The sequence below is a fragment of the Narcine bancroftii genome, chromosome 5 (assembly GCF_036971445.1).
Source record: "Narcine bancroftii isolate sNarBan1 chromosome 5, sNarBan1.hap1, whole genome shotgun sequence".
Taxonomy (NCBI): domain Eukaryota; kingdom Metazoa; phylum Chordata; class Chondrichthyes; order Torpediniformes; family Narcinidae; genus Narcine; species Narcine bancroftii.
The window spans coordinates 183340679-183365585 of NC_091473.1; the positions used below are offsets into that span (position 1 = coordinate 183340679).

The 24907-nt window shown below is 56.9% G+C and overlaps 1 protein-coding gene and 1 long non-coding RNA gene across 2 annotated transcripts in view; both read left to right on the forward strand.

The window, feature by feature from the left end:
- The first annotated feature begins 192 nt into the window (after positions 1 to 192).
- On the forward strand, positions 193 to 1756 carry LOC138764316 (uncharacterized). Its single transcript, XR_011358101.1, has 2 exons — positions 193 to 632; positions 1509 to 1756. It is a non-coding gene; the product is annotated as an uncharacterized lncRNA (long non-coding RNA).
- A 4555-nt stretch (positions 1757 to 6311) lies between these two features.
- bcam (basal cell adhesion molecule (Lutheran blood group)) overlaps positions 6312 to 24907 on the forward strand; it is an 18983-nt gene continuing 387 nt past the window's right edge. Inside the window, exons 1-5 of the mRNA XM_069942427.1 lie at positions 6312 to 7215; positions 22994 to 23121; positions 23682 to 23898; positions 24386 to 24456; positions 24666 to 24903. Coding sequence (XP_069798528.1) covers positions 7170 to 7215; positions 22994 to 23121; positions 23682 to 23898; positions 24386 to 24456; positions 24666 to 24903 — 700 coding nt within the window. The 5' untranslated portion in view covers positions 6312 to 7169. The remainder of the gene's footprint in view (positions 7216 to 22993; positions 23122 to 23681; positions 23899 to 24385; positions 24457 to 24665; positions 24904 to 24907) is intronic.

The window sequence follows — 24907 nt, forward strand, 5'->3', positions numbered from 1 at the left end:
CCCCACTCATTACCCCACTCCACTCCATCACTCCACACTCCGTTCTGTCACTCACCTCTCCCCCTCCCCAGTCCCTCACTTGCTAACTCTCCACCCTCTCTCCCCACTCCCTTCACTCACCCCCCCCCCCACTCCCCTCTGTGTGGGCAAGGGAGGGGGGAAGTGTCTCAGGGACGGGACAGTGTAGAGAATGGGGAGCAATGTGAGTGGTGGAGAGGGAAGTGTTTAGGGGACGGGACACCGGTCATTGTGTGTCACCAGGTAGAATGGTCCCCACCACCACGATGGATTTACCCCTTGACCTCCTCGGCCAAGATCCTCACATAGGACCCCGAGGAGTGGGGGGGGGGGGGGGTGATTAAAGAAAGGAACGGAGGATCCACCCGACTGCACGCCCACCCCTCCCCCTCCGCAACCCGAGGCTCCCTCGCCTTAGCCCACCCTGTTTCCCAGCTGTCGCCGGGAGCTGCTGAGCTCCGAGTGAAAGATGCTCGTCAGAACTGGCGGCTGCAAGGGCAGGGGGTTCGGTCTCTAGAGGGGGAAACCACCCCCCCCCCTCCCCACAGACGGGGCCTGTCGTCCGACGAACAGCTGCTGGCTTCATCAAAACAGCTGAGAATAGATTGCAGCTGGTGAGGGCTTGATGTTTTCCCACTCTTTCCCGTCTCCCTCTCTCTCTTCCCTCTCCTCCCCCCTCGCCCATTCTCCCCACCCTCTCTCTTCCCCTGTCCTCTCCCGCTCTCTTTCCCCCTCTCTCTCCCCCTCCCTTTCCCCTTTCAGCCTCTCTCCCTTTCCTTCTCTCTGCTACCCCTCCTTTGCAAAGAGTGAAGTTTCCAGGTTTCTGCAGATTCTGTGATGGTGAGAGGGCTTGGGCCAGAAAGGCCTCATCTTTATCTCCTCCTCTGGGCCCTGTGTGACCTGCTGAGTTCCTACAGCATGTTGGTGAATTTGTGAATATAACTTTCTATCTGTTCTCTCTCTTCTCTCGCTCACTACCCCCCCCCCCACCCCCGGTTCCTTCACAGCCAAAGAACCACACCAACACCTCACCCCTCTCTTCCTTCCCTCCCTCTTCCACTGTCTCTCTCCTGCTCTCCCCTCATTCTCCCTCCCCCACTCCTTATCTCCCTCTCTTCCCTCCCCACTTTTTCTCCCAGCTTCCCTATCTCCCCCTCTCCTCACCCTCCCTCCCCCTTCCACTCTCTCTCCCCTCTCCCTTTCTCTCCTTCCCTCGCCCTCCCTCTCTCCCTATCTTCCTCTCCACCCTGCCTCTCTCTCCTTCTCCCTCTCCTTCCCATTTGGTGTCCACTGTGTACTCTAGTCTGCAGACGCTCTGATTAGAAGGACTCCATTTAAACCTTGATACCTTCTATGGACACTGCGAGACCTGCTGAGTTCCTCCAACACTTATGTAAATTTTCCTTCCTATCTGCTTTCCATCCTTCCCTTCCCCTCCCTCTCTGCCTTCTCTCTCTCTCTTCTCATCTTTCGCACACCTCCTTTCACAGCCAAGGAGCCACACCAAGTTCCTCATCAGACATTGGAAACTCGACCCCACCCCTGAGGTCTCCCACCCACTTCTGCAGAAGCACCACAGAAAGTATCTTGTCCGCGTGGCACCGGGATCTGCTCGGCTCAATCTCACAGAAACTGCTGTGGACGAGGCTCAGATGGTCCCACCTGCCCTCCTCCGTCCAGCACCTCCCACTGCCTTGGGGAGAGATGCCAAGCTATTAAAGATTTCATCCTATCCGCAGCCAGACTCTCCTCTCGCACTCCCTTTGGGGGAAAATGTTGATGAGCGTCCCTGACGGGAGGGGAGGGGGGCTTGCGTGTCGCAACCTTTCGCTCATCGTCATCGTGGGCTTCAGGAGGAAGTCAAGAGAGCACGGACCCAGTCCTCATCGAGGGGGGGGGTCAGCAGCAGAGAGGGTCAGGAAACCTGGGTGGCGGCATCTCCGGACATCCGTCCTGGAGCCTCCACGTTGAAGCAGTTGTGAAGAAGGCTCGCCAGTAGCTAGACTTCGTGAGGAGTTTGAGGAGATTCGGAACATCACCGAAGACTCTCGAAAACCTCTACTGGATGGTGGAAAGTGCTCTGACCGGCTGCATCACAGGGACACTAATACCCCCGACTGAGCGTAAAGCCCTGCAAAAGGTAGTGGACGCAGCCCAGGACATCACCCTTCCCCACCGTCAATGACATCTACAGGGAACGCTGCTGTCGGAGAGCAGCAGCGATCGTCAAGGATCCACCCCACCTGGCACACACACACACACGCTGCTGCCATCAGGAAAGAGGTGTCAGGGTCACAAGACTTGCCCCCACCAGGTTCAGGAACAGCTGCTTTCCCCTCCACCATCAATCAGACCCCTCAACCACAAACTCAACCAAGATTCTTGAACTTTATTGATTTTATCCCTTCCATATTGCACAGTCAGTTTGTTTACATTTCTTGTGCACAGTTTTTTTGAGCACTACCAATAAGTGGTAATTCTGCCTGGCCCGCAGGAAAAAGAATCTCAGGGTTGTATGTGACGTCACTTATGTACTCGGACAAGAAATTTGAACTTTGGTCACCTCATTACAGGAAGGATGGGGAAGCTGTGGAGAGGGGACAGAGGAGATTCACCAGAATGTTGCTTGGATTGGAGAACGTGTTTCTTGAGGCAAGGTTCGGAGAGCTGGGGGATTTTTTTCTTTGGATTGAAGAAGGATGAGAGGAAGGAGATGACTATGGGCATCAGGAGGTGACCATGGGCGTCAGGAGGACCAGGAACGACCGCCCTCTGCTATATATCAGCAACTCTGCGGTAGAGAGAGTGGAGACATCAAGTTCCTTGGAGTTCACTTAACTAGCGACCTATCGTGGACGCTCGACATCTCCTCGCTTGTCAGGAAGATGCAACAGTGACTGCACTTTCTGAGAAGACTGAGTCGGTCAAGGCCACTGGCTGCCACCATGTCAACCTTCAACAGGAGCATCCTGGTACAGTTGCTGCAGAGAAATGGATTGGGGGTCAATCCACAGGACCATAAAAGCAGCAGAGAGGGTCAATGAAGTCTCCCTCCCACCCCCCATCGACGTGATCTACTGGAATTGTTGCCTGAAAAGGGCGCATAAAATCATCGAGGACCCCCTTCCACCCCGCACATGGCATCTTCCAGCTGCTCCCATCGGGGGAAGAGATACGGGGGTCTCAGAGCCAACACCACTAGGCTGAGGAACAGCTCTTTCCCACGGGCAGTGAGAACACTGAACGCTCAAAGGAACTGCTTGCACTGACCCTCCAAGACACTCATATTCATTAAACTATTTATTTATATAGATGAAGCACTTGTCCCGATGTATTGTTTGTCTATATGTGTTGTGTCTGATTGTGTGTATGCGTGTTTTGTACCGAGGTCCAGAGAATGCTGTTTCATCGGGTTGTACTTGTACAATCGAATGACAATGAACTTGACTCTCCCGTACTGTAAGGGGCGCTGAGCACACTAACGGCGACTCCTTGTCTGCTTTAGGGCAGGCCGAAGGCAATTTTGTGTAATATTACACGTTCTGTAATCAACACCATTATTCCCTCAGTCCTGGTCAACACTCCAAATCCTGGGCCTCTGTACCCCAAACCCACCCCGCAACTGGATCCTTGACTTCCTCATCGGGAAGACCACAGTCAGTACGAATCGCCAAACAACATCTCCTCCTCGCTGATGACCAACACAAGAATGCGTGCTTAGCCCACTGCTCTACTCCCTCCATGCCCGCGACTATGCGGCCAGACACGATTCCAGTGCCATCTACCAGTTTGCCAATGACCCCTACAGTCATCGGCAGAATCACCGATGGGAACGAGGAGGCAAACAGGAGGGAGATCAATCGGCTCTTTGAGTGCCAACAACCTTGCGCTCAACGTCAGCAAAACCAAAGAGGAGACGATGGTAGACTTCAGCGGGAGGTCAGGGGAACACGACCCAGTCCTCATCGAGGGCTCAGCAGTGAAGAGGGTCAAGAACATCTACTGGTTGGCTGCCTACATCTCCGAGGATCCATCCTAGAGCCTCCAGGTCGATGCAATCACAAAGAAGGCTCGCCAGCGGCTAGATTTTGCAAGGTGTCTGAGGAGATTCAGTATGTCAACCAAAAACTTTCGAAAATCTCCACAGGTTGAGAAGCGTTCGGTTGCATCACTGCCTGGTACGGAGGTGCCAGGAAAGATTTCAGAGGGTGGTTAACTTGGCCTGTGACATCCGCAGTGGCCAACTGCCCAGTCTGATTGCTGATGTCTCCGTATGGGCTTTGACAGTGGTTTATTGTATAACCCTGCGACCACGGGATGACGGCTCCTGTCCTCAAGGGGTTGCAGACTCCAGGGCAGCGGAGGTCTGGCGCAGGGCCCCTGTAACATTGTGAATGTCACCCTCTCTCCCCACCCACCCCCTCTGTTTGAGAAGGAGAAGCAGAGGAGGCAACCCCACGGGACGGTGACCACAGTGGCGGACCAGCGGCCAAAGGACACGCAGTCTGCAGGACACTGGCAACTGCTGTCAAGGGACCGGTTCAGGACTGGCTGAAGGGGGGGGGTACCAGGTATCGGAACTGGGATGCAAAAGGGTGCCGAAGGCACTGGAGGCTTCCTGATCGTGTCAGACATTCGGATCTGGGCAGCCAATGGTTTGGACTGGACTCTGCAGGGGCTGCAGGAGGCAAATCCGCGGACACCCGGTGACTCTGGAGAGGCTCTCTTTTGCTTCTCTCTCTCTCTCTCTGTCTGTAAGAGGGACTTCAGGCATTTTCTGCCAATGGTGAATCTTTGTCTGCCTTACGGTAGACTCACGGCGATTTTTTTCGGCAACCTTTTAATGGAATTTCATGCGATATCATAAAATCCCTGTTATCCAGAATTCAGGAAACCACCAACCTCAAGCAATCGGCAAAAAAAATTGAAGAATATAAATGGGTAAAAAAAAATTGACATGCCTCGCCATTCATGCAACACACAGTCTCAAGCAACTGGAAAACCTGCTTATCCGGCACTCAAGCAACTGGAAAACCTGCTTATCCGGCATCTGCTTATCCCTGTAGCTGCCCAAATATCTGCTTTATTACATGACAATAATAGGTGAAACACACAAGTTGGCAGACACCGTGATTGAAGTACAAACACGACGCTGGAGAAACTCGACAGATCCTTTATGTAGCAAATGTACAGAACTGACATTTCGGGCTTGAGCCCTTCATTGAGTTATGAGCAAAATGTTGGCAGGCGCCCAAACAAAATGGTGGGGGGGTAGAGGTAGGGGAGGCGTGTGGAGAAGGGAAGGGGAGATGGCTTCGTGAATGGAGAGGGAAGGGGGTGGAGAGCTGACATGGGGGGGAAGGGGAGGAATGGAGAGCAGGGAGTGGTCGAGCAGAAACTGGAGAGGTCGATGTTAATTCCACCTGGATGGAAAAATTGTTCCTCCAATCTATGGGTGGTCTTGGCGAGGTAGTACATGAGGCCACTGATGGACGTGCCAGCGCGGGAGTGAAGGGGTTGGCCACTGGAAGATCCCCATCACTGATGCAGACAGAGCGAAGGTGCTGGGTAAAGTGATCTCCCGGTCTCTCCGATGCAGCGAAGGCCACAGCCGGGGTGGGGGGGGGGGGGGGGGAACACGTGCAATCGTGGGAGTGGGGCACGGTCTTGAATCTTGATGCAGGAGTTGAAGGCCCTGCCCCCGCCCTGGACTGTTGGAGGGTCGGGTGACCAAGGAGCGAGGGAGGTGTGGACTCTCAGCCAATAAAGCCCCTGCAATGGGGGTGAATTCGTAACCATGGCAGCACTGCAGTGTGGAGGTCATGGAAGTTCAATTGACCGTCAACCCCCAGTACATTTCAAATGGTGGGTGGAAACCCACGCAGACACGGGGAGAACATACAAGGTCCTTACAAACAGCACGAGGTTCAAACTCCGGGGGGGGGGGGGGAAAGAGGTGAACGGGGTCTGCAGAAACACAGTGAGAGATCACGCTCAGGAAGGTCAGTGGTGCAGTGAACGATTCCGGTGGGGATGGGACCCACCTCCCATCACTTCTCCCAGCACCATCACAATGCTCCTTCTGGAGGTATTCCATCCCACCACATTGCCCCTCCCCACCACATTCCCTCCTTCCCTCTGTCATGTGTTTATACGATGTGTGCAGGCGGTGTACACACGGGTGAGTCATGTGTGTACACAGTGTTGACATGCGCATGGACACGTGTGTGTTATCAGTGTGATGTTTGATGATGCTCTCTCTGTTCTGCCCCTCCCTCTCTCTCAATCTGTTTTCCACTCTTCCTTTCCTTCCCTTCCACCCTCTCCCATCCCTTTTTCCATCACCCTTTACCTCCTCCCCACCCCTTCCTCCCTCTTCACCTCCTTCCCCTCCCCTCCCTTCCCTTGTTCCTTCCATCCTCCTTCTCTCCCTCCCTCCAACTTTCCCCTTCCCTATACCTTCACCCTCCCTTCCGCTTACCTCCTCCATATCCCCCTCACCCATTCTCTTGCCTTCTATCTCTATTCCTCCCTCCCCTTTCCCACCCTCTCCCTCTTCCTTCCCTCCTCCCTTCCCCTCCCCACCCTCTTCTTCACCCTCCCTCTCCCATTTTTCCCTCTCCCCATCCCTCTCCTATCACCTCCCTTAACCCTCCCCTCCCCTCCCATCTCCTTTCCCCCTCTATCCTCCTTTCTCCTCCCCTCCCTCTCCCCCTCCCTCTCCCGTCCCTTCCCTACCATCCCCTCCTCTTTTCCTTCCTTCCCTTTCTCCCTCCCTTTACTGCCTCTCCCCTCCCTCTCTCCCCTTCCCTTCCTTCCCCTCCCTCTCCCATTCTCCTCTCCCTCTACTCTCCTTTCCTCCCTCCCTTCTCCTCTCCCCCTCCCTTTACTCCCTCTCTCCCCCTCCCTTCCCTTTCCACTCCCTCTCCCATTCTCCCCTCCCTCTACTCCTCCCCTCCCCCTCCCCTTCCCCTCTCCCCTTCCCTCCTCCTCTCGTTTCTCCCCTCCCTCTCTCTACTCCTCTCCCACCCCCCTGTCCCACCCCTGGGGCCGGCATACCTCCATCGTCACGGCCGCAGTGCCAGGCTGCCCAGACACAGCGGAGCTGATCCCCACACAGCGAGCTTCGGCGAGCGCTGCCCGGGCGAACCATGGCTTGGCTGCCGGCGATCCTGACCCTCTGCACGGTCGTGGCAGGTAGGGCAACGGGGAAAGGGACATTCGTTCTCTACCCCGATACCCCTGGACGAGAGGGAGGGAGAAAGGGGGCTTTATTCTCCTCTGTGTCCACAATGTGGAAAGTTTACTGCGGATCGCGGCAGGTGGGAATGTCTCTGAACAGAGTCCTCTCTCTCTCTCCCCCCCCCCTTCTCTCTCCCCCCTTCTCTTTCCCCCCTTCTCTTTCCCCGTTCTTTCCCCTTCTCTCTCCCCCACTCACCCCTTTCGCTCCCCTTTCTCGCTCCCCTTCTCTCCCCCTGCCTTCACCCCCCTCCCTCTCCATCTCTTGCTTCCCTCTCTCACTCCCACTCCCCCTTCTCTCTCCCCCTCTGTCCCCTCTCTCCTCATTCCCCTTGACTCCCTCTCCCTGACTCTCTGTCCTCCCCTCTCCCCGTCTCTCACAGCCCCTCCCCTCTCTCTCCCACTTTCTCCACATCTGTCTTCCCCCATTCTCCCTTATTTTCGCCCCACTCTTCCCCCATTCTCCTTATTTTCGCCCCACTCTTCCCCCTCACTCACTCCCCCTCACTCTCTCCCACTCACTCTCCCCCTCTGCTCTACCCCTTCTCACTCTCCTCTCCCCTCTCTCAACCCCTTCTCTCTCTCCTCTCTCCCCCTTTTCTCTCCCCCTCTCTCTCCATCTTCCCCCTGCCTCTCACCCTCTCCATTTCTCGGTCCCTTCTCTCTCCCACTCCCCCTTCTCTCTCCCCTCTGTCCCCTCTCACCATCCCTCTCTCTCTCCATCATTCCCCTTGACTCCCTCTCCCTGAATTTCTGCCCTCCCCTCTCTTTTCCCCCTCTCCCCATCTCTCACAGCCCCTCTCCCCTCTCTCTCCCACTCTTTCTCCACATCTCTCCACCCCCATTCACCCTCTTCTCCCCTATCTTCACCCCACATCCCTCTCTCTCACCCTTCACTCTCCACCTCCTCTGCTCTCCCCTTCTCTCTCTCCTCTCCGCCTTCTTCTCTCCCCCTTCTCTCTCCACCCCCTTCTCTCTCTCCCCTTCTGTTTTCCTCTCCCCTTCTCTCTCACCCCTTCTCTCTCTCCCCTTCTCCTCTCCCCTCTCTCTCTCCCTTTCTCTCTCTCTCCCCTCTTCTCTCTCTCCCCTTCTCTCTCTCCCCTTCTCTATCTCACCCTTCTCTCTCTCCCCTTCTCTCTCTCCCCTTCTCTCTCTCCCCTTCTCTCTCTCCCCTTCTCTCTCTCCCCTTCTCTCTCTCCCCTTCTCTCTCTCCCCTTCTCTCTCTCCCCTTCTCTCTCTCCCCTTCTCTCTCTCCCCTTCTCTCTCTCCCCTTCTCTCTCTCCCCTTCTCTCTCTCCCTTCTCTCTCATCCCCGTCTCTCTCTCCCCTTCTCTCTCTCCCCTTCTCTCTCTCCCCTTCTCTCTCTCCCCTTCTCCTCTTCTTCCCCCTTCTCTCTCTCCCCTTCTCTCTCTCCCCTTCTCATCTCTCCCCTTCTCTCTCCTCCCCCTTCTCTCTCTCCCCTTCTCTCTCTCCCCTTCTCTCTCTCCCCTTCTCTCTCTCTCCCTTCTCTCTCCCCTTCTCTCTCTCCCCTTCTCTCTCTCCCCTTCTCTCTCTCCCCTCTTATTCTCTCTCTCCCCTTCTCTCTCTCCCCCTTCTCTCTCTCCCTCTCACCCCCTTCTCTCTCACCTTCTCTCTCTCCCCTTCTCTCTCTCCCCTCTCTCTCTGCCCCTTCTCTCTCTCCCCTTCGCTCTCTCCCCTTCTCCTCTCTCCCTTCTCTCTCCCCTTCTCTCTCTCCCCTTCTCTCTCTCCCCTTCTCTCTCTCCCTCTCTCTCTCCCTTCTCTCTCTCCCCTTCTCTCTCTCCCCTGCTCTCTCTCCCCTTCTCTCTCTCCCATTCTCTCTCTCCCCTTCTCTCTTCCCCTTCTCTCTCTCCCCTTCTCTCTCTCCCCTTCTCTCTCTCCCCTTCTCTCTCTCCCCTTCTCTCTCTCCCCTTCTCTCTCTCCCCTTCTCTCTCTCCCTTCTCTCTCTCACCCTTCTCTCACTCCCCTTCTCTCTCTCCCCTTCTCTCTCTCCCCTTCTATCTCTCTCCCCTTCTCTCTCTCCCTTCTCTCTCTCCCCTTCTCTCTCTCACCCTTCTCTCTCCCCCTTCTCATCTCTCCCCTTCTCTCACTCACCCTTCTCTCTCTCCCCTTCTCACTCTCCCCTTCTCTCTCACCCCTCTCTCTCCTCCCCTTCTCTCTCTCCCCTTCTCTCACCCCTCTCTCTCTCCCCTTCTCTCTCTCCCTTCTCTCTCTCACCCTTCTCTCTCTCCCCTTCTCTCTCTCCCCTTCTCTCTCTCCCCTTCTCTCTCTCCCCTTCTCTCTCTCCCCTTCTCTCTCTCCCCTTCTCTCTCTCCCCTTCTCTCTCACCCCTTCTCTCTCTCCCCTTCTCCTCTCCCCCTTCCTCTCTCCCATCTCTCTCTCCCCTTCTCTCTCTCCCTCTCTATCTCCCCCTTCTCTCTCTCCCCTTCTCTCTCTCCCCTTCTCTCTCTCCCCTTCTCTCTCTCCCCCTTCTCTCTCTCCCCTTCTCTCTCTCCCTTCTCTCTCTCCCTTCTCTCTCTCCCCTTCTCTCTCCTCCCTTCTCTCTCTCCCCTTCTCTCTCTCCCTCTCTCTTCCCTTCTCTCTCTCCCCTTCTCTCTCTCCCCTTCTCTCTCTCCCCTTCTCTCTCTCCCCTTCTCTCTCCCACTTCTCTCCATCTTTCCCCTGCCTCTCACCCACTCCCTCTCCATCTCTCGCTTCTGTCTCTCTCCCACTCCCCCTCCCCCCTTCTCTCACCCCCCTCCCCCCCTTCTCTCACCCCCCTCCCCCTTCTCTCACCCCCCTTCTCCCCTTCTATCTCCCTCTCTCTCTCCGTCTTTCCCCCTGTCTCTCACCCCCTCCCTCTCCATCTCTCGCTTCCCCTCTTCCACTCCCTGTTCTCCTCCCCTCTCTACCCCCACCACTCCCCCTCACTCACTCCCCTCACACACCTCCCCCTCACTCACTCCCCCTCACTCACTCCCCCTCACTCCTCCCCCTCACTCACTCCCCCCTCACTCACTCCACCCTCACTCACTCCCCCTCACTCACTCCCCCTCACTCACTCCCCCTCACCACTCCACCTCACTCACTCCCCCCACTCACTCCCCCACTCACCCCCCTCACTCCCCCCCATCACTCACATCCCCCTCACTCACTCCCCCTCACTCACATCCCCCCCACTTCACCCCCCTCACTCACTCCCCCTCACTCACTCCCCCTCACCTCACTCCCCTCACTCACTCCCCCTCACTCACTCCCCCTCACTCACTCCCCCTCACTCACTCCCCCCACCACTCCCCCTCACCACTCCCCCTCACTCACTCCCCCTCACACACCCTCCCCTCACTCACTCCCCCTCACTCACTCCCCCTCACTCACTCCCCACACTCACTCCCCTCACTCACTCCCCCTCACTCACATCCCCCTCACTCACTCCCCCTCACTCACTCCCCCTCACTCACTCCCCCTCACTCACCATCCCCCTCACTCACTCCCCCTCACTCACTCCCCCTCACTCACTCCCCTCACTCACTCCCCCTCACTCACTCCCCCTCACTCCACTCCCCTCACTCACTCCCCTCACTCACTCCCCTCACTCACTCCCCCTCACTCACTCCCCCTCACTCACTCCCCCCTCACTCACTCCCCTCACTCACTCCCCCTCACTCACTCCCCCTCACTCACTCCCCCTCACTCACTCCCCCTCACTCACTCCCCCTCACTCACTCCCCCTCACTCACTCCCCCTCACTCACTCCCCCTCACTCACTCCCCCTCACTCACTCCCCCTCACTCACTCCCCCTCACTCACTCCCCCTCACTCACTCCCCCTCACTCACTCCCCTCACTCACTCCCCCTCACTCACTCCCCCTCACTCACTCCCCCCTCACTCACTCCCCCTCACTCACTCCCCCTCACTCACTCCCCCTCACTCACTCCCCCTCACTCACTTCCCCTCACTCACTCCCCCTCACTCACTCCCCCTCACTCACTCCCCCTCACTCACTCCCCCTCACTCACTCCCCCTCACTCACTCCCCCTCACTCACTCCCCCCTCACTCACTCCCCCTCACTCACTCCCCCTCACTCACTCCCCTCACTCACTCCCCTCACTCACTCCCCCTCACTCACTCCCCTCACTCTCACCCCATTTCACTCTCCCCTCTTCCTCTTGCCCCCTCTGCTCAACCCCTTCTCTCTCTCCCCTTCTCTCCCCCCTTTTTCTCTCCCCTCTCCATCTTTCCCCCTGCCTCTCACCTCCTCCCTTTCCATCTCTCACTCCCCTCTCCCACTCCCACCCGTCCCCTCTCTCTCCTTCATTCCCCTTGACTCACTCTTTCTCCCCGTCTTTCACAGCCCCTTTCCCCTCTTTCTCCACAACTCTTCCCCCATTCTCCCCCTCTTTTCCCCTCTTTGCCCCACTCTCCCCCTCACTCACCTCCTCACTCTCTCCCCCTCTTCCCCCCTCTGCTCTACCCCTTCTCACTCTCCACTCCCCATCTCTCCCCTCTGTCCCTCCCTACCCTCTCTCCCTCTCACACTCTCCCCCTCCCCTTCCCTCTGCTCTACCCCCTCTCACTCTCCACTCCCCCTCACACTCTCTCCTCATTCCCATTCTCCCTCTTCCCTTCTCCCTCCCCACTCTCTCTCCCCTTCTCTCTCTCCCTTTCTCTCCTCCTTCTCCTTCCCCTTCTCCCTCTCCCCTCCTCTCTCCCCCTCCCTCCCCCTCCCTCTCTCCCCTTCCACTCTCCTCCACCACCCCTTTCCCATGCCCCTGCATCTATCTTGCCCTCCCTTACCTCTCACCCCTCTCTACTCCCCACCCCCCTACCACAAACATGTATATTTTGACAGCGTCAATCAATCCTAGCTGACAGCTGAAGCGAGTGCTTTGGGAGATGGGTGGGGGGTGGATGTGTGCGATGAAAGCGGGATGTGGAAAAGCTCTGGCAAGGCCTTTCCCTGAGCCGGGAGACTTTTCTAATTGGGGGAGGAGTGTGGGTCTGCTCAGGTTAGCCAAGAGTGGCATTGCTCGCATTCCTGGGATAAGACTCTCACCACGAGATACCGCGGAGGGTGTGGTACTTGGAGTCTCTGCACCAACCTCGTTCCTTTGTTCACCAGACGGTGAAGATTAATTGGTGCTTGAATTATAAATGCTTTGCATGTTACCACAGCTCCAAGTCTCTAATTCTAACCCCCCACCTCTTGTCACAGCACCAAAAACAGTTCTCTTACTTAGGTCCTTTTGGTTCCTGCCTTGTCCCACTGACCTGCACCCCTTCCTTCCAAATCCAGCCGGAAGCACGTCCTCCCCCCCCCACCACTCTCTGCATGAGGATGCAACCCCCCTTCTCAACCCAGACCACCGCAGGGGGACAGCCGCCTCTGGCTCAGAATCATTTGAAGCAGCGTGAAATTCGTCCAAAAGCGCAAAAGTGGGCTGTACGTCGCGTCCTTGGGGAAGGCAGCTGCCATCAAGAAGAGAATCAGTGGGCTGTCTCTGGGGGTTCACTGCCCGCTCCGGCGGAAAAAAAGCCGTCCTCCTGGCGCTGGGAACTCATCGTCAGGCTCCCATGCCCCCTTCCCGATGGTAGCAGAGTGCCCTGGTGGTGCAGGGGGACGGGAGGTGGTGGTGTGGTCCTTGAGGATTGAGGCTGCTTTCTGGAGACGACTGCCTCTTGATGGAGTGAAGCCTGGTGCCTGTGACCTTGTCCTGGGCCTGGGCGCCTCCATACCAGACAGCGATGCAACTGGTTCATGGGACGGGAAATCTGCAAGAGCCCTTGGGAATCTCCTCAGGCCTCCTGGTGAAGGCTTTCACTTGCGGAGTTTGAAAACATCCCAGGGTGACTGAGTGTTTCTGGTGTGTTGTTTCCGATGCTGGGAAAGGGGTTCCCTCCAGCAGGATCCTTGCTCCGACTCCTGGTCTCTCATGTTCAGTGGCGCCCGCCATTTCAGGATCACGTGGATAGCTATTAACGCGTGTAAACAAACTGCGTTGTTTGGCAAATCTTGTCTAAATGACAAGATTTGAAAACACTTAAATAATTAGTGGGGGAGAAAGGTGGGGGAGAATCCAGAGGCTTGTAGTCTGTTCAGAAATCTGATGGCGGAGGGGAGGAAGCTGTTTTTGTCATGTTGAGTGTGGGTCTTCAGGTTCCCAAATCTCCTTTCGTCAGGGTCTGGCAGATGGAGTACAATGTTGGCTTTTTAAAAAAAAATTGTAATTAAATTTCAATTTTAAATTTAGATGGAACAGACCATTTCGGCCCACTGCCCAATAACCTACAGCGCCCCCCTCCCTCCCTCCCCAGGGCCTTTCAAACTTTGGGGAAAACCCATGGGGAGAACATACAAGCTCCTCACAGGGAGCGCTGGATTTGAACCGTGGTCCATGATCGCTGGTGCTGTAGCGGCGTCTCGCTCACCGTGCCGCCACCTTTGGAAGGAAGAATGGCCAATCAGACCGTTACGTGAACGGCAGGCGATTGCTGCCGCACTAAGGGACCTGGGAGGGCTGGCGCATGAATCACAAGAGGTTGGTTTGCAGGTGATCAACGTGGTAATTGGAACAGTGACTCTCGTTGCTAGCAGGATTGGATTTAGGAGTGGGGGGCTTGTCCTGCTGCACCACAGAAGGCCCTGGTGAAGCAACATCTGGAGAACCGCGGGCAGTTCGGGTCTCCTGACTCGAGGTAAAGGACGGACTGGCTTTGGAGGCAGTGCGGGGTGGGGTCACCGGGTCGATTCCAGAGACAAGGGAGTTGGCCTATGAGGGGAGGTTGAGTCGTCTGGGTCTGAACTCGCTGGGATTTAGAAGAATGAGTCGGGATCTTATGGAAAAATAAAATTATGAGAGGCATGGATAAGATAGAGGTCGGTAAATTGTCCCCATTGGAGGGGGAGACCAGAATGAGGGGACGTAGATTCAGACGGAGATGAGGAGGAACTGCTTTTCCCAGAGGGTGGGGAATCTGTGGAATTTGCTGCCCATTGAAGCAGTGGAGGGGACTTTAGTAAAGACCAGGTTGGATAGATTTTTACATTGTCGGGGAATGAAGGGATGTGGGGAAAAGGCTGGTTGGTGGAGATGAGCCCATCATCAGATCAGCCTTGGTCTCATTGAATGGGGGAGCAGGCTTGGCAGGCCGAGTGGCCTACTCCTGTTCCTGTTTCTTAGCACGACGTTGTCTGTGAGAAGACCTGGACTGCACGCCGTTCTCCAGATGCGGCCTCACCAAGACCCTTGTACAGTTGCAGCAGGGACCCCCCCCCGCTCCGAACTCAACCTCTACCGGTCCCAGTGGCCACACACAATGCAGTAGAGGGGTAGGGGGAGAGGCAGGGGGGTGGGGGAGGAGAGAGGGGATGAGAGAGATGGGGTGCAGGGACAGTGGGGGGTGCAGGGTGAGAGGGTTTGGGGAAGAGAGGGTGGGGGGGAGAGAGGGGGTTAAGGGAAGAGAGGGTGGAGAGATATAGATTGGGAGAGAAAGAAGGTGGGACAGAGGGATTGGGAGAGGGGTTAGAGGAAGAGAGGGTGGGGGAGAGAGAAGGGGTGGGACAGAGGTTGGGAGAGGGAGAGCAAGAGAGGGATTGGGAGAGAGGGATGGTTAAGGGAAGAGAGGGTGGGAAAGAGAGAAAGGGGTGGGACAGAGGGGTTGGGAGAGGGAGAGCAGGAGAGGGATTGGGAGAGAGAGGGTGGGGAGAGAGGGGGTGGGACAGGGATTGGGAGAGAGGGTGGGGAGAGAGGGGGGTGGGACAGAGGGGTTGGGAGAGGGAGAGAGGGTGGGGAGAGAGAGGGGTTGTTAAAGGAAGAGAGGGTGGGAGAGAGAGAAAGGGGTGGGACAGGGGTTGGGAGAGGAAGAGCAGGAGAGGGATTGGTAGGGAGAGGGGTGTTAGAAGTAAAGAAGGTGGGAGAAAGAGATAGCCAGGAAGGGAAAGGGGGTGCGAGAGAGGGGCTGGGAGAGAGGGAGAGCAGGAGGGGGAGAAAGAGAGTGTGGGGGGGGAGATATAGAGAGTTCAGGAGGAGGGAGAGAGGGGGAGATGGGGGGAAGACAGAGGAAAGACAGAGAGAGGCAGACAGACATAAAGAGAGAATTTTACACTATCTCTGCACCACCTGCTTTTTTGGAATCCGAATCTGAGGTTTGGGAAAGGCAGCACCTGCAAGAGGGTCCAAGGCTACAGATCAAAGCCTGAGAGTTGCAGGCAGGGCCCCAGGCTCTAAGAGACGTTGCAAGCTCTCTCTTCCCCCAACACAGGGCATGGCGGGGAGTAGAGGGGGGGTGGAGATTCAGAAACCTGTCTCTGAAGGGGTGGGGGGGGCCGATCAGACACAAGGCTGCTTCTACATAGAGTGAGGGAAGATTTACCCCCGCCCTGGGCCTCATGCCTGCTGTCAATTCACGCCCGCAGTGGGAATTTGTAACTTTGCATTGTTGACTCTGGAGGAGTCCCACCTGCTCTGAGCAATTTTACAAACAAAATCACTCGTGTCAGACCCTGTAATGGACAGGCTGCTGTCAGAACCGGTAATGTTCTGCTGCTCGACAAATCTGTTGTTCGTTTTATTTTGTGATGTAATTAGGACATTAAAAATGTGATATTCACGATAAACTTCAGTGTCTGCCCGCCGTCGGGCAAACAAAGTTTCGCCATGAGCAATGCCCAGCGACCTGAACTGCAGGAGTAAAGAGAAGCCCCTTCAGAGGCACTGAGCACCTGTGGATTCGCCGCACAGACCCCATCGGCAGCCTGAGCTCCAGGCCCAAACCTCCTGCACCCGAGGCCTCTTCTTTGGTGGCCCCGAGTTTAAATCATTGATGAAGGGCTCAAGCCCAAAACATTTGTTAAGTACAATATATAAAGTCTGCAGATGATTGTGGACTTCAGGAGGGAGTCAGGGGAACATGACCCAGTCCTCATCGAGGGCTCAGCGGTGGAGGTGGTGGGCGGGGGGGGGAGGTCAAGAACTTCCAAATTCCTGGAGGTCACCGTCTCCGAGGATCCGTGCTGGAGCCTCCACGTTGATGCCATCGCCACGATAGCTCGCCAATGGCTACACTCTGTGCGAGGTGTCCACCGTGGAGAGCATTCTGGCCAGTTGCATCACTGCCTGGTATGGGTGGGGTGGGGGGGGGGTGGGGGTAGCGTCGACTCTCAGGGCAAGAATTAAAAAGGGTTGTTAACTTGGCCTGCAACTCGGGCATCAGACCTCACGCCACTGGGGACGTCTGCAAGAAGCGGTGTCCTAAAGAAAGCAACTTCAATCCTCAAGGACCCCCGCCACCACCCAGGCTGTGCAACCACTGGGGGAAAAGGTAACAAGACAAGCACCCAGTGGTTCAAAAATAGCTTCTTCCCCTCCGCCATCAGATACATGGAAACCCTACAAGCACCATACAGGCCCTTCAGCCCACAACATTGTGCCGATCGTGCCCCCACCTTAGAAATTAGGCTGACCCCCCAGCCCCTATTTTTCTAAACTCCTTGAACCTATCCAAAAATCTCTTAAAAGACCCAATCGTATCCGCCTCCAGCACTGTTGGCGGCCGCACGTTCCACACACCCACCACTCTCTGTGTAAAACCCCGACATCTCCTCCATACCCACTCCCCAAACCCCATGCTCTCTTGTGGCCACCATTTTGGCCTGGTGGTGGGGGGGAGCTTCTGACGATCCCACACCATCAACATCTCTCAGCACCTCCATCAGGTCACCTCTCGTTCTCCGTCGCCCCCAGGGGAAAAGGCCGAGTTCCCTCCACCTAAGGCCTGCTCCCTGGTCCAGGCAGCACCCTCTGCACCCTTTCTATGGTTTCTACATTCTTCCGGTCATAAGACGACCAGAACCATGCACATTTCTCCCAGTGGGGTCTGGACTGGGATCTGATAGAGACCTCCCGGCTCCTCAGTTCAATCCCACTGTGAATGAAGGCCATACGCTGTTTTGCCTTCTTAACCCGCTGAGTTTCTGCGGCATTTTGGTTGCTGCTTGCACGTTCTCCCCATGTCTCCACGGGGTTTCCCCTGGGTGGGTGGGGGGCCACCATTCGAAATGTACCGAGGTGGGGTGGATGGGGTGATAAGTTAATGGGGCATAATTGTGCGGCACGGGGCTCATAGGCTGGAGGGGCTTGTTACCATGCTGGATGTCCAAATTGAAGCAGCCTCGGTCTGCAGGGATCCCCCACCATCCACTGCGACCATCGGGAAGGAGGTACAGGGTAGTAAGAACACAAGTCCTCCCCGTCCGCCATCAGCTTTCTGAATGGACAAGGAGCCACAGACTATTTTTCTCTACATTTTATGAATTTATTAATTTTTAAAGAGCATATTTATGGACATGTCACTCAAAAGAACTTCTGCACAATATTGCACAACTTGCGGCTGCAAAAGAACAAATTTGTGGCACGTTAATGACAACAAACTTGGTTCTAGTTCCCAGGAGCCGGCGCGGCACTGTGTGAGCCCTTCAACCGCCAGCAGCCCGTGTGGGTCCCTCTGCCACTGAGCCCCTCCCTGGCCCACCACCGTGCTCATCGTCCCGTAGTGTCGACCCCTCTGCTTCTTCTGAACCAGGGGTGGGGGTGTTCTCCCCATGACTGGTGCCCTGCACTGGTCAACTGTTCCCCTGGCACCTGCAACCCCTCGTTGTCCGTCCGCTGCCCGGCAGGCACAGGCGCAGATCTACGAGGTTCCAGGATTTTAAATAAAGACGCTGCTAGCTCTTCTGTTTAGAGGGCCATATGGAGCCGTCCGCATCCGGACCAGGCGGTCGGACCTTGCAGAGCAGAGCTGTGTCTCCATCCCCTGCTCTCCCGTGTCCGCAGCGCACCACCATTTTTACTTCATAGGGCAGGCTCCTATTTGTGTAACACCGGGGTACAGAACTGGTGGGGACAGCCTGTCACTGTGTAACACTGGGGTACAGGAGTGGTGGGGACAGGTCTGTCACTGTATAACACTGGGGTATAGTACTGGTGGGGACGGGTCTGTCACTGGGTAACACCCGGGGTACAGAACTGTAACCCCCTCCGGTCCCCTACACCCCTCCCTGTGTCTGTAATCCCATCCGGTCCCCTACACCACTCCCTGTCTCTGTAACCCCCTCTCCACTCCTCTACATCCCATCTTCTCTCTACATCTGCCAACCCCCCCTCCAGAACTGCACCCTAGAGTTGTCCAGTGAATCAACTTCACCCACAGCTCCAGGGATGTCAAGAAGCTCACGATCCCAAGACGTAGCGGACTCTTGGAGGTGGGGTGCATGGGGTGATCAGTAGTTGTGAGGGAAGATTCCCATGGGGCCACCGTCTCCGGTGTTGTGGGCAGGGAACAGGTGAAACATGAAAGTCTGCAGACGCTGTGATTGCTGTAGAAACACACTGAAACTGGAGGATTCCAGCAGGTCTCGGAGCATGCACGGGAGGCAGAGATATATTCCCGACAATTCAGGCCTGAGCCCTTCTTCAAGGTATAAAGCAAAGAACAGAACAGGACATCTCAGCATAGAGACTGTACTGGCTGGGAGAGGGGTCCAGGCCAACATATGGGAATTGATTTTGGCTCTGTGAAAGGGAAGAGAGGGTGGTGCAGTTGACGTAACAGTTAATGCTGTCTGTGAGGAGTTTGTACGCTCTCCCCGCGTCTGCATGGGTTTCCCCCGGGGGCTCCCATTTCCTCTGAAATGTACTGGGGGGGTCAATCAGGCGGAACTGGGGGGCACAAACTAATGGGCCGAAAGGGCCTGTTACCCTGCTGTGAGTCTGAATTTAAATTTAAAAGACAGAGGGGAGGTGGGGGGTGGGGCGAATGGTTTAAACGAAAGCTGGAGAAGTCAACGTTAATGCCGTCCAGTTGGAGGGAGCCCGGACAGAAGATGAGGAGTTGCTCCTCCGATTTTAGGTTGGTCTCGGCCCGGCCGTGGACGAGACCACGGACAGGCGCGTCGGCAAAGGAAGGGGGCTGGGATGCTGGGCGAAGCGATGTCCTGGTCAGCGCCCCACCACTCCAACAGAAGTATTGGACGGCTCCCGCAGATTCACGAGGGAGGTATTGCAAGGACGAGGCCCTGAATGGCTCATCGAACACTCATGTTCCCGGCTGCAGCGTTCCCAAGCCAAAAATATCCAGGAACGCTTCCATCTATATATAAACCACTGATCTGGCCAAATACCTCTCCCTGAAATAGGAGATCCAAGGGGAATTCGGCAGAATGTGGGAATGTGGAGCTCACTCCTGTGGAGAGGGGTGGGGGAGGGGGGGTGGTTTCCTGGGGAAATCGGGGTTCAGATGCAAAAGGACAAAGGATCTTTTCTCTGCTTGTCAGCCTCTCTCAGAGGGACTGGCCTCTTGTAAACTGAACAGGATGCAAGTGTCTCCTCCATAACCCCTCTGGTTCCCTGCACCCCTCCCTGCTCCTAATCCCCTCTGCTCCCCTAAACCCCTCCCTATCTCTATAATGCTCTCCAGTCCCCTACACCCCTCCCTGTCCTGTAACGGTCTCTGGTCCCCTACACCCCTCCCTGTCTCTGGAACACACCTCTGGTCCCCTACTCCCCTCCCTGTCTTTGGAACCCACCTCTGGTCCCCTACACCCCTCCCTGTCTCTGGAACCCACCTCTGGTCCCCTACACCCCTCCCTGTCTCTGTAACCCTCTCCCAGTCCCTGACATTTCTCCCTGTCTCTGTAAACACACCCCACCCTGGTCTCTTACAGCCCTCCCAGTCTCTGTAACCCCTCTGGTCCCCTAAATCCCTCCCAGTCTCTGTAACCCCCCTCTGGTCTCTTCCACCCCTCCCTGTCTCTGTAATCCACACTGGTTCCCTACACTATAACTCCCTCCCGTCCCCTACACCCCTCCCTGTCTCTGTAATCCTCTCTGGTCCCCTACACCCCTCCCTGTCTCTATAACCTTTCTCTGGTCTACTACACCCCTCCCCTGTCTCTGTAACCCCTCCCCCCTCTGGTCCCCTACACCCCTCCCTGTCTCTGCAATCCCCTCTGGTCCCCTACATTCCTCCCTGTCACTCGAACTCACTCCAGTCTGCTACTCCCTCCCTGTCTCTGTAACTCCCTCCGGTCCCCTACACCCCTCCCAGACTTTGCAATGCCCTCTGGTCCCCTACACCCCTCCTGTCTCTGTAACCCTCCTCAGGTCCCCTACACCCCTCCCTGTCACTGCAATCCCTTCTGTCTCCCCTACACCCCTCCCTATCTCTGTAACTCCCTCCAGTTCCCTACACCCTCCCTGTCTCTATAACTCCCTCCCATCCCCTACACCCCTCCCTGTCTCTGCAACCCCCTCTGGTCCCCTACACTCCTCCCTGTCACTCTAACTCACTCCAGTCCGCTACATCCTTCCCTGTCTCTGTAACCCCCTCCGGTCCCCTACACCCCTCCCTGACTTTGAATGCCCTCTGGTCCCCTATACCCTTACTGTCTCTGTAACCCTCCTCAGGTCCCCTACACCCCTCCCCGTCACTGCAACCCCCTCCATCTCCCCTACACCCCTCCCTGTCTCTGTAACTCCCTCCTGTCCCCTACACCCCTCCCTGTCCCTGTAATTCCCTCTGGTCCTCTACACCCCTCCCTGTGTCTAGAACAGCTGCTCTGGCCTTGGGGGCAGGATGATCCCTGCGCCTGTGTCCTGGTTTGAGATGTTGCCTGGTAACCCTCAGCCTTCTCTGTCTTGCCGACAGGCCAGAGATTCTTCTGATGCCTTCCCACACCCCACCCTGAGATAGGCCCCAGCTGGTGAACGGGAGAAGGTGATCCTCGTGCCCTTGGTGAGGTGGGGGGGAGGTGAGGGAGATGGATAGGGAAGGGAGGGGGAAGCTGTTGGCAGTGATAGGGAGGGAGAGGGACAAAGGGAAGGTTGGTGGGGAGAGATCAGGGAGGGAGGGGTGAGAGAGAGATGGGAGATGCAGAGAGGGAGGAGGGGGAGTGATGGAAAGAGAAGGAAGGTGCAGAGAGAGAGAGGGGGGTAGGAGGGTGTTAGGAGATAGGGGTGGGATGAGAAGGGGAGAGAGGGAAGGGAGGTTAGAGAGGAAGGGGGGAGAGTGATGGGGAGAGGTTGGAGAGAGGGAGAGTTGAGGGGGGAGAGGGATGGGTAGGAGAGAAGGGAGGAAGAGAGGTGAGGGAGATAGATGAGGGAGGGAGTAGTGGTGGGAAGTGGGAGGGAGGGATGGGGTGATGAGGGGGTAGGGGAGAGAGAGAAGGGAAGTGAGATGAGGGGGAGATGGGGAGGAGGAGTGGAAGGGAGGTGCAGGTGAGATGGGAGAGGGTTAGAGAGAAGGAGAGAGGGAAGAGTGGGAGGAGAGGAGAGAGTTGAGGGAGGGATGAGGGGCAGAGATGGAGGGTGAAGAGTGTTGGGGAGAGAGAAGGGAGATGGGGGATAGACAGGGGACTCCAAAGTGGTTGATATTGACCCCTGGGTGTTGATGGAACTATCCAAGGGGTTGATAAATGCCTGGGGGTCGATAAATGCCAGTGGGGTGGGGTCGATTGAAATGGTGCCTGTTGTATGTGACCTCGGCCTCAATAAGTTGAGACCGAACCTGGGGTGGGAGGAGAGGGAAGGTTGAAGGTGGACGGAGCGGAGAAGAGAGAGGGTGTGTGCTCTTTTTATGTCGGGGGGCAGGTGGAGCTGGCCTGAGGGTGGGGAGATTCTATGCCTGAGGTCGATGCGAGAGCAAGGATTCCATGAAGGGGTCAATGGTCTAAAAGGTTTGAGGGGCCCCTGGGCTGGAGTGAAGGGGTGAGGGGGAGGAGTGGGAGGGAGGGAGAGAGGAAATTTTGGTGGGGGGAGAGGAGGGGGGTGGGAGGAATAGAGTGAGAAAAGGAAGGCGAGGGAGATGAGAGGGGGAGAGCAAAGGTTGGGGAGAGAGAGGAGGAGGTGGGAGAGAGGGAAGGGGAAGGGTGTGGGGTAAGTGGGATTGGTGCAGAGAGCATGGTGGTCAGCAGAGAGCTGATGGGCCAAATGGACTGTGGCCTGCTCACTGACCCACCTGGCCAGCATACTGATGATCAAACGGCGCTGGGAAGCAGGGGAGTGTGCCAGCAATCAGGCTCCCACCCTTCCCCGTGATCACTCGTGTCCCAAAATATCTGGTGTGGGAAACGGGTTCCAGTCCCTCTGGATCCAGGACAGAGAGGAGGGAGCTTCCTATGTGTCTGTCCTCCCTCCCTCCCTCCTCATCTCTCCACCCACCAACCCCTCTGTCCTGCCTTCCCCTTCCCTCCCTCTCTGCTCACCTCCACAAACCCCTCTGCCCTACCTTCCCCTTCCCTCCCTCTCTGCTCACCTCCACAAACCCCTCTGCCCTACCCCCTCCTCCCCACCATCCCCTCCCTACCTCTGCCTTCCTCACCTCCCTTTTCTCCTAATCTCCCCACCCACCAAGCCCCCTGCCCTCCCTCCTCCCCCCTCACCTCCCCTCCCTCCTTGCCTCCCCATCACCCCTCCCTCTTCTTTGCCTCTCCTCCCTCCGATCCCTTCCTCCGAGCTCCTTCCTCGTCCCTCCTCCCTCATCACCCCTCCTTCCCTCAGGTGAAGACGGGGTGAAGACCCCCAACATTGGGGGGACATTGGAAGGGTGAAGCTCCCCCATTCTTAGGGAAGGATGAGGCACCCCCCCATCCTTAGGAAAGGTTGAAGCCCCTCGTGTTTTGGGAGGGGTGAAGCCCCTGTGTTTGGGGAGGGATGCTCACGGTGTCTTTCTCCCCCAACCCAGGAGCCCTGGCCTTGGTGGAGGTGTCCATGCCTGAACACGTTGAGGCAGAACTGTCACAGAGTGTGACCATCCCCTGCACCCACTCCATCAGTGGTCCGCACGGAAACGTCATGCTCGAGTGGTTTGTGGTACGTCAGGGGGCGAGGCAGGGATGGGGGAGTCGGAGAGAAAGGTTGCCGGCAGTGAGAAAGGGGTGGGGGCAGAGTGAGGGGTTGAGGGGCACACAGAGGGGGGGAGAGAAAGGGGGTGGGGGGGGGAAGAAAGGAGACAGAGGAGGAGGGGGAGAGAAGGAGTGGGGGAAGTAAAGGGGATGGGGCAGAGAGGGGGTGGGAGCTGAATGTTGGGCTGGTATTTAGATGGTGAGCTCAAGACAGTGTCTAGACAGTGACCTTGGGGGCAGTGTCTAGATGGTGATCTCAGTGGGTGGTGTTTAGCCAGTGAGCACGGGACACTGTCTAGACAGAGGTCAGGGGGCTGTGTCTAGACAGTGAGTTTGAGGGCTGGCGTCTAGACAGTGAGTCGTGGGTGGTGTCTATACAGTGAGCTTGGGGTGAACAGTATCTAGATGGTTAGCTCAGGGAGGTGGTGTCTAGACGGTGAGCTTGGGTGGGACAGTGTCTCGACAGTGAGCTCTGGGGGCAACGTCTAGATGAGCTGAGGCTGTGATCTTCCCCCCCCCCCCAACCAGGAGACTGACAATGGAGAGCGGGAACGCATCGCCTTCCAAGAAGAGTCCAGCACCTGGGTGGACAAGGGGACAGATTACACCCAACGGGTGAACCTTGACACCCACCGCTGCCTGACCATCAACCCGGTGTTGCTGCGAGATGAGAGGGAATTTCTCTGCCAGGTCACTGCCGGCGCAGTCGGCAGCAACGAGGGCAGGACCCGGCTCAAGGTGTATGGTGAGGGTCCTGAGGGGGATGGGGGGGTGGAGCGGGGGTGTGGAGGGATGAAGGAGTCCAGGGTTTGGAGGGGGAAAGAGACAGGGGGGGGTGCTGGCGGTGTAGGGGGAGGGAAACCCAGAGGCTGGGGGGGGGGGGGGGAGGGGAGAGAGAGACCCATCAACCTTCCCTTCACGTTCCTCCCCTTACCTCCTCCTTTTCCCTCTTCTCCCCTCTCCTTCCCTCCCCTCCCTTCTCCCCTTACCCCCCTCATTTCTCCTCCCATTACCCCTTCCTCTCCTCCCCTCCCTCCTCCCCTTACACCCCTCCCTCCCCTCCCCTGCTTTCTCCAAGCCATCCCTTTGTACCCCTTAGATACTCTAATCCCCTCTTACCCTCTCTCACCCCCTCATTCCCCCATCCCCTCACTCACCTCCCTCTCTCACCCTCAACCCCCTTTCTCACCCCTCCTCACTAACCCCCTCCCAACCACGCTTGTTCCCTGCAGATGCCCCGGAGGCACCCAAGGTGAACATCAACTCAGCGATCCTGTCCGTGACAGCAGAACAGCCTTCGGAGGTAGGGCTGGAGGGTGGGGAGGGACACTTCTCCTCAAGGACGAGGCAGGAGTGGGGGGATGTGCACTCAGGAGTGGGCGAGGGATGGGGAAAATTGGGGACGGGGCTCTCACATCGCCTCTACTCCAGCTCTGCTCCAGTCCACTTCCTCTCCGGCTCTGCTCCAGTCCAGCTCCACTCTGGCTTCTCACCACTCTGGTTCCACTCCAGCTTCACTCTGGCTTCTCACCACTCCGGTTCCACCAACTCCACTCCGGCTCCTCTCCAGTCCACTACCACTCCTCTTTGGGTCTGCTCTGCTCCGGCTCCTCTCACTTCCACTCTGGATTTGCTCTGGGTACACTCCAGTTACACTTCCTTCTCCCACCTCGGCTGCCCCCAGCTGCCCCGTCGCACCTGTTCCAGGCCGCCGTCCCCTGCGTCCCTGCCATTCCACAGACTCACTTGGGTCG